Source organism: Eleginops maclovinus, chromosome 8 (genome assembly GCF_036324505.1).
Source record: "Eleginops maclovinus isolate JMC-PN-2008 ecotype Puerto Natales chromosome 8, JC_Emac_rtc_rv5, whole genome shotgun sequence".
Classification (NCBI taxonomy): domain Eukaryota; kingdom Metazoa; phylum Chordata; class Actinopteri; order Perciformes; family Eleginopidae; genus Eleginops; species Eleginops maclovinus.
In genome coordinates, this window is record NC_086356.1 from 8969546 (window position 1) to 8983912 (window position 14367).

Sequence of the window (14367 nt, forward strand, 5' to 3'; positions counted from 1 at the left end):
TTTCTGTTCTGTTCTATTCTGGGGCCTCTTCTGTTAAACATCTACATGCTTCCTCTGGCTCATTCTTTATTATTATGGAAAACAACGTTAATATATCACTACGTCTTTACACAACTGTATGTAACAATATCAACAGGGGACTATGATGCTATATCACAAGCACTGAGAATCATTTGAATGTTGTTTAGTTTACATATGGAAGACCAAGGGATGAATCTGAGTTATTAAGATGGTCTTTGAAATCAAATAAGCAACCGAAAATCATTTAAAGCAAATATTTTGTTCCTCTGTTGTTGTAATACCATCTGTGTTGCTATTATATGCTTATAATTAGTGTCTAAACCTTTGAGTTTTGAATTTTTCATCTTGTACGATACAGCAGGTCAAACCAAAGATGCCAGGTCACGATGCCTTGCAGAGACGGCTTTGAATCAATGCTTATCTCAAAGGCGAGTTTGTTTACTTTTCCTATCGCTGCTGGACGGATAAATCGACTGGAAAGCAAAGAGAGTTTATACACATACAAAGAGACTGGGCCTGTAGGTAGAGCATTTGGGAGAAGTTATTAAAATTGCTTTTATCAACACTTTAAATCCACCCGATTCTGTTGTGCAGCAGGGAGAGACAACGTTTGCTGTCATATCCACAACTGCCTATTCCTGAGGTGCAGGGCATCAGATTATTCTTTAAGCTGGAGACTCTGTTTATGCTTCACAGCTCAGAGAATGCAATGTTGAGAAGTGTATCTGTGCACCACTGAGACACAGGAAGGAAGATGGAGAAAAAAAGAGACAAATGAGCCATCATGTGAAGCCTCCACCATTGATAAAATACCTGTAAATCCTTGGGGACACCGTCACAATACACAAAACGAGAGTGACTTTCTGTTTTCCCATCTTTTGCTCTCTGTGTAACTGTTATTTTTTGCTGCAGCAAAGAATCCCAACATTGGCAGGCACATCAAATACAACAATTTCCCTGAATGACATCAGTCAAATTCAATGGTGATTAAAAATAATCAAATCCCAGTGATTCATAGCAGAGCTTTAGCCTATAATCCAAACCATTCACTGTGCTTTTCCATGAATGATACTTTACTATGTTTAAAGCTTCATAAACCACAATTGAAGGACATTTAATCACAACTATAACCTTTTGTTCTTTATTGATAGGATCTCATAGGAAATATACATCACATTTTGGTTTAAAAATAAGAGGATGTTACATATGGAAAAAGGCATCGTCATTTTCATTCACATGAACAATCTCACAGTTGCATATGTATTGCTCTGTGTCGAGTCACAAAGATTAGAGATTTTTACAAATTGTAAAAGCAACCCCCAGGAGAAACTAAATCTGAAACAATGTCCAATTTAAACTCTGCATGGACTATATTTGCATAGCATGCATTGGATTTGAATAAATATCCAGTGAAGAGTCCTGTGCATATTTCTCAAAATAACTTGACAAACGGTGCATATTCTCTGACAAATTGCACAAACTCTTCAGGTATTCCCCTGAGGAATCTGCAAAAAAAGTACAAAGGCTGGAAAAGAATAGAATTACAAGAAATAATCCCTCCCTTACTGCATTCACCCCAACAAATTGCCATATCTGGAGCTGCTTCTAGCGGCAACAGAATTGTACTAAAGTAGTAGGAGATTAAAATACATTTGTTATGAGTTAGAAAAGTAGAAATAAGAAATAGTATAGATATATTTACAACATCAGATTTGCATAGCGCATCGATTTACATATACAAGAATGTTGCATTTTCTTCATGGGTTCACCATTGCACACTGTATTAAGAGGATTTCCCTCAGCATGTAGTTTCATATAAAATGTCCTCCATCTAATCTCAATAAATACATCCTTTAAAGGGACTTATCTTTTATCAAAGCAAGAGCCAGCTTCTTTTTTCTTTAAAACATTCTACAACAGAACTTGCTGTGTATGAATAGTATTATTTCTTCTTGTTTCACACTCATACACACACATAAAAACACCAGAGAAACTCATTGGGGCTCTCCTATAGGTTTGACCACAGGCCACGGCATGTCAGGTAAAGGTGACTGGGGCTCAGCATGGGCCTGCTGTAGCTGCAGGGCCTGCTGGTTAGCCCAGTTTAAGTCCACACCATTCTTCTTCAGTGCAGCCAAGTGCTTGACGTCCAGCGTGGTGAAGGTGGTGAACTGGACCTGGTTCCGCTTACTGGTGGGGGAATGAAGTGGCTCGCTACGGTGTGGCCTGGCCAGCAAGGTGGCTGAACGGTTCGCCATTGGGTCAATTACCATTCCCTGAAAATGCTGCTGCTGGGAGGTGTTCCTGCTGCGGCCCAGAGTGGCAGTTCTTTCGGGGACGGCGGGGGCGCTCACGGTGGGCAGGGCGACCTCAAGGCCATGGGGGCCGATGGAGTCTACTGAGTGACGGGACTCCAGAGAGCGGTGAGCGTCGCGTTTTAGTGTGGACACTTGAGCGGGGATACCTGGGGGGGGTTGGCCATCGTTGCCACTGCCCAGCCACACCCAGTCATGCTTGTGATCCTTTGGGTCCCCAATGGGTGCCGGGCCTGCCTGTATTGCAGTCTTTTTATTCCGGAAACAAAGGTTATACGAAACACAGTTGACCAAAAAGGCCAAGATAGCTACACAGGCCAGCCCCACCAAGGCATACATGCCAATTTCAATCTCCGACAAGGCTCTGAATGTCTTAATGAGGTCACTCTCAATAACCTTCGGAGTTTGAGATTGGGGTGGCTGCTTGTTTGGCGTCACTTTTGCTTTGGGGATGTCTTTGTTAGGGGTTGAATTGGGGTTGTCAATCATATTTCCAAAGCTTCTTTTCTGCTCTTCGCCTTTGCTTACTAACCCCACTGTTGTATCTAGGGTTATGGCAGTGCTCAGCAATCTATTTAAAATCATTGTGCTGCTAGTTGTAGTTGCCGTTGTTGTGGGAATGGCAGTGGTTGTGGTACCTCTTGTAGCTCTGGTTGTGGTTCTAACCCTCAAGACAGGTCGCACCATAGCTCTTGTTGAAACTGTGGTTGAGGTGGTGGTTTCTGTTGTGGTGGACTCTTTCTGGGCAGGGGGTGTGCTTCTGTATAACCAGTTATCCACGTCTGCGACCACACGCTTGGTTGTTTTGGGATCACCTACCAATTCCAATGCACCACCATCAAGATCTTTCAATCTCTCATTGCCACCACCCCCTTCTCCTCTGAGACTCTGATGTTACTCTGGAGGTTGATCCTGAGTAGACCCGTGCCCACCGCCAACTTGCCCTTCCTCTTGGACTTCTGGCATTCCTCGCAGATCCTCAGCTCCACTCTCACTAGCGCCCCCTGGCTTTTACCTTCACCTTGCGCTACTAAGAATGTGGACTGATGGGTGCGGCGTACCGTGGCAACCTTCTCATCTGGGGTAGAGACAGTCAGAGAGTAGATACTCCGGTCAAACAGCTCCAGTGGTGTGACTGCACCATCGCTGAACTGAACCCAACATCTAACCACTGCTTCCTGAGATGGAAAAATAGAAAGAAAGAATGAGAGATTGTGAGTTGAGCTGAGCAATAGAGAGTTCATATGTACAAAAATCAGGTCAACAAATCAATATTCTCCCCCCTGCTTTCAGTGAGTGCTATATTCACATGATTGTTAATAGCACTAAATTGCTTATGCTAATCTATGTATGATTACACTCAGTGGGGTGCTATTGTTCCATAGATTATATTCTAATGAAGTCAGAGTATGGAATATAATTAACCAAAGTGGATAAAAAGAGAGTAATGAAAGCAATTTGAACAGGAACAAAATAGAACAACGGCAAGGGGTCATGTTAAGAGTCAATCCAATCACATGAATACACAATGACCTATTTCCTGTGGCTGATGTGAGCCACTGGGTTACCACAGGCCTAACCTATATTTTGAGTTGGAGTGCATTATGAATCACCCTGAGCAGAGCATTAACAGCTTGCCACCACAGACACAATTAGCTTGTCATCTGAACTGGCATGGGTCCAACAGTTTGTTATTGACATGGGCCGACCAGCCGCAACAACAGTGCGCTGTAGGTAAATTGAGCTGTCGCTACAACAGATATGGAACCGCTAATTGCTGCCTTGTGCCTGTGTCGGGGAGCCGGTTTAATGTGGGCAGGATGCCATGGGTAAATGTGCGAGTGAGCTTTTTAAATGATCATCTGTGCACCCTGTCTGCCTCTTCCGCTCTCTCACACAGCATGGTTACTGCAGATGGTGGTCGGTGCTGTGAACACAATGAATTCAGATCCTGAGAGGCACGGAGAAAACTAAAATAATATTACACCCTTAAGGTGATTGTTGCGTAAATCCATTCCGTCGTGGCAATTTATATAATTCAAGTCTTATCTGTAGGAGCCCATTGTGTCTTTGGTGCAAAGAAATATATTTAAGATACGTAAATAGCACACTATTTACCATAGAAATTGTGATTTTAAGCCGCCCCTGGGTTTACAATCAAGTTGTTTGAATGATATTGTTTTTGGTCCTCAGCAATATCCTCCCTCGAGAAAAGTTTTTTCCCTGAAAATAGGACTTCTTTTAACAGATTGTAGTCCTTCAGATGTGGAGTTAAAGCATTTGAAAAACATTTTCTGATCCTGCGGTGCTTTCACAATTAAATTACACAATATGCTATCTAACAATGCTAATAAGTGCCACATTTCACCTACGGATTGTTAAATATTCAAATATTGATGGTCGACCAAACTTAATAACACTAGCTTTTCCCACCAGAATCAAAAACGTTATAATTTTTACCTTTTGTGCTATTTATCAAGCTAGATTTGTATTATGCAAGTTTCCCATTGTTGGAATTATCAGCCTAAGAGCTGACTGCCTTGTTTTGAATATAATTTCTAAATCAATGCCACAGGGAACAATGTGAATGTGGGGCTTTTTAAAAAGGGCGCTTTTGTGATTTCCCTTTCTTGTAGTGTGTCATATGTTTTTTGTGCATGTAAATGGTCTGCAAAAGCAAAAACCCCGAAGTTCGCTAATGAGGAAATTTTGCTCCCACAAACCTCCCCCCTCCTGCCTGAAACACCTCCATTGGATTCCTTTGTTACCTTTTGAAACATTGTGACATCACTATGTGACACCCATGCTTCAATTGGCTAGCGCCTTAGCACCTTGTGCGTGATAGGCTAAGAGGCGTGACATCTCTAAGCGGTTGACCAATCACAACAGAGCAGGCCAGCTAACCAATCAGAGCAGGCTGGGTTATGGTTTCAGACAGATGGTGAAAAGAGATGCTGCAGGACAGGCAGTATGAAAAAATGTAGACAGTAATGAACAGTAAAGCATAGAAACATGTCACAGTAGAGGCACAAAATACAAATGTTAACCTAAAACTGAGCATAATATGTCCTCTTTAAGACTCAACAGCAATGTCTCTTTCCAGAAATCTTAACCTACTTACTAAAGATAATCCACAGACCAATTTTGTTTTCTACCGTTTCAGTTCCACTTCGATTGATAAATAGCACTAACTGTTAGAGGATGCATATGATCATCACCATGGTTTTGTGTAAAGTTTCAAGTTAGGAATCCTCTATCTAAGCACCCCACTAAGATAAGTGACATTTTAAATAATGTACTACACCAATATATGAGATACCAAAATGTACCTCCTAAAGTCATAATGCATCTCGTTTCTATTCAGAACCTTATGACTCCATCCATGACATGATCACTTTATATTACCCTGATGTATCAAATAAAATGTTGCACAACAGCTATGTGCCTACAGGTGTCTTGCTAAACACTTGATGTAGTTGTAGTTAAATTACTGCTGCCTAAAAACATTGTCTCCTATCTGGTCAAAGCTACTCCAATAAATTATTAACACGCAGACAACCAACTAGACTTATGATCAAATCAAATTAAATCAATTACCGTATTTTCCGGACTACAAGGCGCACCTGAATATTAGCCGCACAAGCTAAAATTAGGGGGAAATCCTGTTTTGTTCATACATTAGCCGCACCGGACTATAAACCGCAGGGTTCAAAGCTTGTGCAAAAAGTAGCGGCTTATAGTCCGGAAATTACGGTACTCGTCTTGCTCTTGCTAACCTAGTCTCTTTTTCGCGCTAATTCGTACGGCACTACTTTGCCTAGTGGACGGACATGTGACCAACATACCACTCTTTTCCCCCATGTGTCTGATCACATGCCCTTCCACCAGGCAAAGTAGTGCCGTACAACAGCGGAACAAACCAAAACAAAACCTCTTACGATATCACAAAAATCATGAAAAATCCATAGAAAAGCCGCACCGGACTATAAGACGCAGGGTTCAAAGCTTGTGCAAAAAGTAGCGGCTTATAGTCCGGAAATTACGGTAATCATTTAATCAGTTAATCAAAGTTAACTACACCTGCAATGTTGGCAATTTCCTTAGCATCAGCCCAACTATCATCAAATGCTGAGTCCTGAATCGAAGCACTGAGATCAAAGTCTTATGAACAAGGTTTGATTTAGATGAGAGAATCAAAGAGCATCAAAACAAATAATTTTTTCCTAATCTGTTCACAAGTGCAAGGACATATTAGTCTTTAAACGCAGGTCTGTGAGGATTCATGATGTTTCTTTATTGCACATGCATCTGTGAGTGATTCCACGCTGCTAATAAAAAGAGAAAATTGTCAGTGGAATGAATGCCAGCGGCTTTGCTCGTTAAATGCCCACACTTTAAATGAAGAAAAAAAAAAAGGGATGTTTTAAGAATTTGCACACACCGGCAAAAGCACAGCTGCAATTCTAGCAGCTCACTGCCAAAGAAGAAAATAGCTTACTTGTTGCACTGCCAATAAATAATTCCATGGTGAGAGTAAATGCAGACAAAAACACATTATGAGGTCTCACCTTTGATATTTAATCGCAGCCTTTAGCAATCTGAATTCAGCATTTGTGTTTCTGCTCTTATGCAAGCCTTCTGATGAAACCTTGTCTACGGGGGAGACACTGACAGTTTCAAAAGATCTGAGTTACAAAGGAGAGAGTGATTAAAAGAACGTGGGCATTGTTCAGTGTACTTTCCTTGTGAGAGAAATTAGGACTCATATATTTTTAAATACATTTTACAGCGAGTGTCCTTGTTTTTAAAATAATTTTGTAAAATAATTCACTCCTTTCATTTATTTCTTGTGATTTTCCCACTCAAAGTCTGAAATTAGTATGTGTAAAAAGAGACAAGCACAATCACTAGGCGCTGCGCGAATCCAAACCCTTTTTATGCTTTCTGTGTTACAATTTTCCAGTTTCTTACCTGTTCGAGCTGTGTGATCATCTCCCGTGTGGTTGCCGTGGCGACGATGGCCCCATAGCTCCCTGGGCTGAGCTGCAGGGAAAGCGAGAGTCCAGAAACCAACTGCACCCCCAACTCCGTCACACTCACTTTATCATCCACCACACTGATGCTCCTCTCAGCCAGCACCAACGAGGTCAGAGGGGACAGCACCTGCAACACGGAGAGTTGCAGACAGACGTACAACAACATGCCCTGCAACTGCTAAAACCCACACACACACACAAACACACGCAGTGGCTTACCTGTACAGTAGTAGTGCCCACAGTCCGTCCTTGGAGGACCACCCCATTCTGCACCCTGGCTACATCAGGATCTGACACTTTTAGAAATGAGCGCACAAGATTGGTCACATCCACCTACAAACAGAGAACATGTTGATTGTATTAAATCCTTATAAAGCTACTGCAATAATGTAGGATTAATATTGTTCCAACTTTTGGAAAAATGAAACATCTTTCAATACATTGACTCAATTACTGAACTGAATTACTTAAAGTTTAATTGAGTATTCCCATTTTCCGTTAAATATTAGAATTAAATTCTTAAACTACACTACATCTCAGAGGATTTACTTTTCACTCTAATACATTTATATGAAAATGTAAGTTACTAGTTACTCTCCAGATTCAGATTATTGATCATTATAAATTAAGTTAACATAGACATTCTGAAATATTAAGAGGACTTTATTGATTCATGAGATATTTAATTAAGTCAAGACACCCATAATCGATAATATTGATGCAATAGAAACATGATTGCATCAATAATCAAAGTTCAATCAAATAACATCATGCTGATAGAAGATATTCTGTCTAATTACCAGCATTGGTATTTGAAGTAAAACCTTATGTTAATATTTCTACAGCTAGTACATGATATACAAATTGATATACATTTTTTACCTGCCAGTTAGGACCCATGAAGTACTCCACAGGTTCCGCTCCAGTTAGCGGGTCAGGCGGCATGTCAGCGTCAGCCTGGGCTATAAATGGTGTTAGTACTGTGAGCTTAGAGTGCTGGTACTGCAGCATGCAACCCCTGCCTTTCCTCATGTCTTCCTCTTCCTCGCTGTCCCACGTCGACCTGACACACAAAGGGGAATCAGACACAATTAGCCGCTGACTTTATTTCTAAAAGATTTGTTGAGGAAACTTTAGCTTTGTTTCAGAAAGTAAGTCAAAAAGATCTAAATTATGTTCAGAACTGTATTTGAAATGTGTAGGCATTGAGAGCAGTTAGCTTAGCATAAATACTGCAAGAAGGGGGCAACATGATAACAGGTTATTACAGTCAGGCCCTCTAAAGCTCACAAATGTAAATATAGAGACAACAACAACATCAAGGTATAAACAAACAACAAGATGATTTTTCAGAAGGGCTATCTCCTCCTCTGTGTTTATGCTAAGCTAAGCTAACCGTCTGCTGACTGTTTTTTCATATTTACATGAAAGTTATTCGGACATTTCGTAAAAAAAAAAAATGTAGGCCTACAAGGGTGAATTTAACCTTAGTAATAAACATGACATTCAATTATGTGGGAGTGAATCTGTGATGTGAACTCCTAAATGCTGTTTTCTACCAGCCAGCAGAGAGACCACAGGCTCATAAACAAAATACCGGAGACCAGCAGTGTGTTTGTCGATGCCATAAAAGGGACAACACATTTGCAGACTGACCTTTCCTTCTAAATTAATTTAAGTTAAATTAACCAGCTTCCCACGGCTGACTGGTTTGTTTGTGTGCGATAGAGGTTAAGCTGTGAACTATCCTCAACCCCCTCAGCAATGATCATTCTGTATAATTATCGTGAGCACAGCTGGTGTGCCATGCACTGCACCACAGGTGTGCTGCGGGGCTGGTGGCTATGCTTTTACACTGCAGGCACAGCGCTCGTGTCAGGAGCTACAGTCCAAATAAACATCATTATTATATAGCCTTAGGGCAGAACTTAACATATGATGGAGATGCTGCTTGAATTAAATAAGTGTGACTCAACACCACACGGCAAACTTAATCTTCCCTAAATGATTGAGTCTAAACTTATAGCCGGTAAAAATGCTTCTGGCCTTTCACCTGCAGAGAATTAAAGGTACTTATTTAAAGGTCAGTCTTTACTTTGCCTCATATTGAATTCAAGGCTTTTCAAATGTTAATATTGCTAATATCAGTAATTAATTTAATTTATTTTTTGTACTTACTGACTAACTGATTTCTAAAACATTTTTAGAATTGATTTGTTCTTTGAGGACCCTTTAATCATTATGCCTCCGATTGGCTTGCCAGGTAAACTAATCAACACCAACAAATAACAAACTAATTCAAGTATTTAAAAGATGGAATGTTAACTGATTGTGTGTTTATTTCACATTCTGTTATTCTGATAAAGAAAAGAATGACAGAACAAATCAGGGGTGAGAATTTTTCATGAATTCAAAGCTTTCTAAACAAGTTAAAGTATTACCAGTTTGTTTATGAAGCCCAAAGTTTATTACCAGTCTGTTGCTAAAATTGGACAGCTACTCTTTATTCCAAAGACATGCTGAGACTGGTCATTACAATCACCATAGAATCACCATGTATGACCTACTATCTGTTTGTGGGTATTGAATGTTTTGGGAAGTGAAAGCCTCAAAGGGTTTTTACCCTGAAGAGAATCCACAGCCCATCAGCCAGCCATCATCATAAGTATTGAGTGAAAAGTAATGACTTTACTGTAAGTATTGAGTGAAAAACCAACTAACCTTTGTCTCTAGGGCAACTGTGTATCATCTACTGTGTCCTACCCACTAATGAACCTTACAAAAATGTTATGCTTTTATGATGGCCTGTATTTGCAATAGGCAGGCCGATTAGGTACACACCTCTCAGTATGCCATAATCCAATTTAACATCCCCACCAACTGCAGACTCAAAAATTAGAAAACAGCAGAATTCTCAAGTCAACAACACTGATTAGAATCAGCTTCACAAATTCCCAATAGGGTTTCGTGCTAGAGTAAAACAATACACAAACATATTTATCCTTATTTCGTGTCTGATAATTCATACATTTAGTAATTTCACCCTAAGTACTTCATCTTTCCTGTTCTGGCCCTCTGAGAATTAGGCCAAAGGGAATATAGCAACCACATGTGTATAGCAATGCAAGTGATCGGCCTTACCTCCTGTTGCCAGAGGTAACAGGGACTCTCCAACCTTTGATCTGGCTGAGCTCTGGGTCTGCCACATCGATGAGCAAAGGCAGGCGGGGAATCCATACACTCATCTCCAGCTGGGCACTCAAGAAACTGTAGGTAAAGTCCAGTACTACCCTGCTCTTCCCTCGTGTCTCATTTCCATTTACATAAACGTAATCACATCGCTCTGACACCTGGAAAATGGAGAGAAGAAATGAAAAAAGGTGAATATAGGGCTTAGTTGTATCTTGCCGAAATTTCAGAATTACTTTAGATTCACTGGAGTGGGCAGTTTTTTCTAGTGATTTGGATTCAACTTTTTGACAAACGCCAGCAAGGTTTTTTTTCCATGTGTGGCCCGATGGAAGAAAAAAAAAGTTTTAGCAACAACCTGACAGAGAGGTGAGGCACCAATACAAATAAGCTAAAACCACACAAACACACACATATTATCAATTTCGAACGCCTTCCAAAATCTGGCCAGGGAACCACACAATGTTTCTGTTTATGTCATGTAAACTCACAACCTTGGTCTCGATGAAACCGTTACTGAATATAAATTAGATCAACCTTACGACTGTTCCTGTAGTGCTGTATGGTAGGAGGGACCGTTGCATTTCCCCACCAGTGAGGGCAATGAGGTGAAACACAGCAGTTGGTGTGTTTTAAGATTGGGGGCCTATCTCCACTGCCGACTCACTTATCTTAGCAAACCAGTGGCTCCACAGCGGTAATTGGAGGGCACTAGACTAGAGAGCAGACTAGAGAGCAGAGCATAGCACTGGAGAGGGGGTGGTAAAAACGGGGAGGAGGAAAAAGTGAGGAAAAAGCGGAGGGAGGAATGACGTCCAAGGTAAGTCAACTTGAACTCCAGGGAAAATATTGAGGGGGACCAGACTGTGAAGTCCTTTTCCCATCATGCAACTGGTCCAAAACAAAATACTGAATGTGTTTTAGAGCTTTACAATGCAACTACATGTACTGTAGATGGGTTAATGGACAAAAAATAAACTATACAATCACCTAAATCATGTGTTTGTTGGATTTTTGCAAAATAATGACGAAGGTTGATGCACATCAACACAATCAAAAACTTTAAAGGTGATGGTTATAATTTGAAATTTGTATTATATTTTTTTATAATGTCCACATGATCTGCTGTAGGCCTACTGCAGTTTAAGATTGATGCATCTTAAAGTAACAGAACTTGTTTGCATGTTATAGCCCAATAAGTAAATATATAGCTACACATTTTGCAAATCATCCTGCCCTGTTTCAAAAATTCTGAATGTTTCACTTTACAAGCTATAGTTTCTATTCATTTGTCTTCATTATAAAATCCATGAGCAGACTTGTGAACCTTTAACTATTAATCCATAATCATTAATATATATGAGAGTAGGAGCACTGTGGAGACTTTTCAAATAATATGCATTTATAGTTTTCATCTTTTATTTGAAGAAGTAATCTCATGGTTAATCCATAACGAGGAGTATTCAGTGCTCAAGTATAATATGTTCAAGTCAATAAATTATTAAGCATAATTTGCAGTTAAAGGTGCACCATTTCATAATCAAATATGGGTCAATTGACAAAGAGTATAGTTAAAGTAACAGACCCAACTCTGCCATTCCTTTATCGATGAGCTTTTTAGCATCTTTGAGCTGATAGGTAAAACATTTTGGGGCGGATATTTCCAAGAAGAAAACTAAGGTAGTACCCATCAAACATAATTACTAGCTAGCCGTTGGACAGCGTGACACATTTAGCTGCTAAAGCGAGAGATTCCGGGTTGGTGGAGACCAAATCAGAGCTAAAAATAGGGTGGATTTCAGACTTATAATAAAAAAGAGTCGCCTGTTTGCACATTCAAAAGATGGCCACCTTTTGAATGTATGTTCCATTGTCCTCAAAGGCCAAGAATTGGAAACCACAAAACATTTTGTTAACTTGTTCATTTTACATACATACGACCAATCTTATGTGAGCTAAATCTAACAGTCTGTGCTGTGTGTGAATACAGATTCCCCCTTTCAGAAGTTATATAAAAGGATAAGGTTTTTGTTTTCAAGCTGTCTCTTCACCTGGCAGTACTTTAAAAAGGGGTCAGAGACAGCAGGAAGCAAGAGAGACCATTCAGAGACGCAGTAATAACTGGATTAAGTTCCTCTACTGATACAGAAAATCATTACAAACGCAGTCTCCCTCTTTTGGCTCTTTCTCACTCTCCTAAGCTTACACACTTACTGTAAGCACGGCGACTCAAACTTACAAAGCCAGTGGCTTCCGTGTCGGCTAATGAAAAATAACATTACTCCTTTTTTCTTCTCCTTTGGTATTCTGTTCTCCGTCTCTCTCCCATTCTCTCTTTTAGCTCCTACTGTCCCAGTAACATGGATCCATTACACAAAGGTCAAACCACTGTGCTTAGGGACTGAGTGCTGGGATCATGCAGCTCAGTCTGTAATGCCATATGGAAGAAGCTGCTGTTATCCACCATGTTTTGATACACACACACACACACACACACACACACACACACACACACACACACACACACACACACACACACACACACACACACACACACACACACACACACACACACACACACACACACACACACACACACACACACACACACACACACACACACACACACACACACACACACACACACACCTACCTGTTGAAAATGATGGCAGAGTAACAGGGGATGTTTCGGAGTTAGACCCCTGTATAAATACTGTTTTGTATGTGCATTAGGGCCTGAATTCTATATACAAATTAAACTGGAATTTAATTATAGGGTAAAGGAGGCTTCAAACATTTTTGCATCTTCAAAAAGTGAATTTTAGGCTTGTTAGAATCTATATATGCATACTGTTGAGTGGTCTCAACAGTATGCAGGCTGCGGAAGTTCAACATGGACTCCAGGATACTCTGCAACTTCTACAGGTGCACCATCGAGAGTATCCTGACTGGCTGCATCACCGCCTGGTATGGCAGTTGCACCGCCCTCAACCGTAAGACTCTACAGAGGGTGGTGAAAACTGCTCAGCACATCACCAGGACGGAGCTGCCATCCATGGAGGACCTCTACACCCAGCGGTGTAGGAAGAAGGCCGGTAGGATATTAAAGGACCCCCATCACCCCAGCAACAATCTGTTCTGTCTGCTGCCGTCTGGCAGACGGTACCGCAGCATCCGGACCAAGACCACCAGACTCAGAGACAGTTTTATACCACAGGCTATAAGACTACTGAACTCCTGAGCTGTGTGAATGTCTACTCACACCTGTTTATAGTACACACATACATATATATATACAGTGGGGCAAAAAAGTATTTAGTCAGCCACCAATTGTGCAAGTTCTCCCATTTAAAAAGATGAGAGAGGCCTGTAATTTTCATCATAGATATACCTCAACTATGAGAGACAGAATGAGAAAATAAAATCCAGAAAATCACATTGTAGGATTTTTAAAGAATTTATTTTCAAATTATTGTGGAAAATAAGTATTTGGTCAATAACAAAAGTTCATCTCAATACTTTGTTATATACCCTTTGTTGGCAATGACAGAGGTCAAACGTTTTCTGTAAGTCTTCACAAGGTTTCCACACACTGTTGCTGGTATTTTGGCCCATTCCTCCATGCAGATCTCCTCTAAAGCAGTGATGTTTTGGGGCTGTCGCTGGGCAACACGGACTTTCAACTCCTTCCAAAGATTTTCTATGGGGTTGAGATCTGGAGACTGGCTAGGCCACTCCAGGACCTTGAAATGCTTCTTACGAAGCCACTCCTTCGTTGCCCTGGCGGTGTGTTTGGGATCATGGTC

General features: G+C 40.7%; 1 protein-coding gene across 1 annotated transcript in view; it reads right to left on the reverse strand.

The window, feature by feature from the left end:
- Nucleotides 1–1148: 1148 nt before the first annotated feature.
- The window catches only part of LOC134868100 (transmembrane protein 132D-like), a 31732-nt gene continuing 18513 nt past the window's right edge, over nt 1149–14367 (reverse strand). Inside the window, 6 exon segments of the mRNA XM_063888989.1 lie at nt 1149–3220; nt 3223–3514; nt 7308–7499; nt 7592–7705; nt 8255–8435; nt 10514–10722. Coding sequence (XP_063745059.1) covers nt 2016–3220; nt 3223–3514; nt 7308–7499; nt 7592–7705; nt 8255–8435; nt 10514–10722 — 2193 coding nt within the window. The 3' untranslated portion in view covers nt 1149–2015.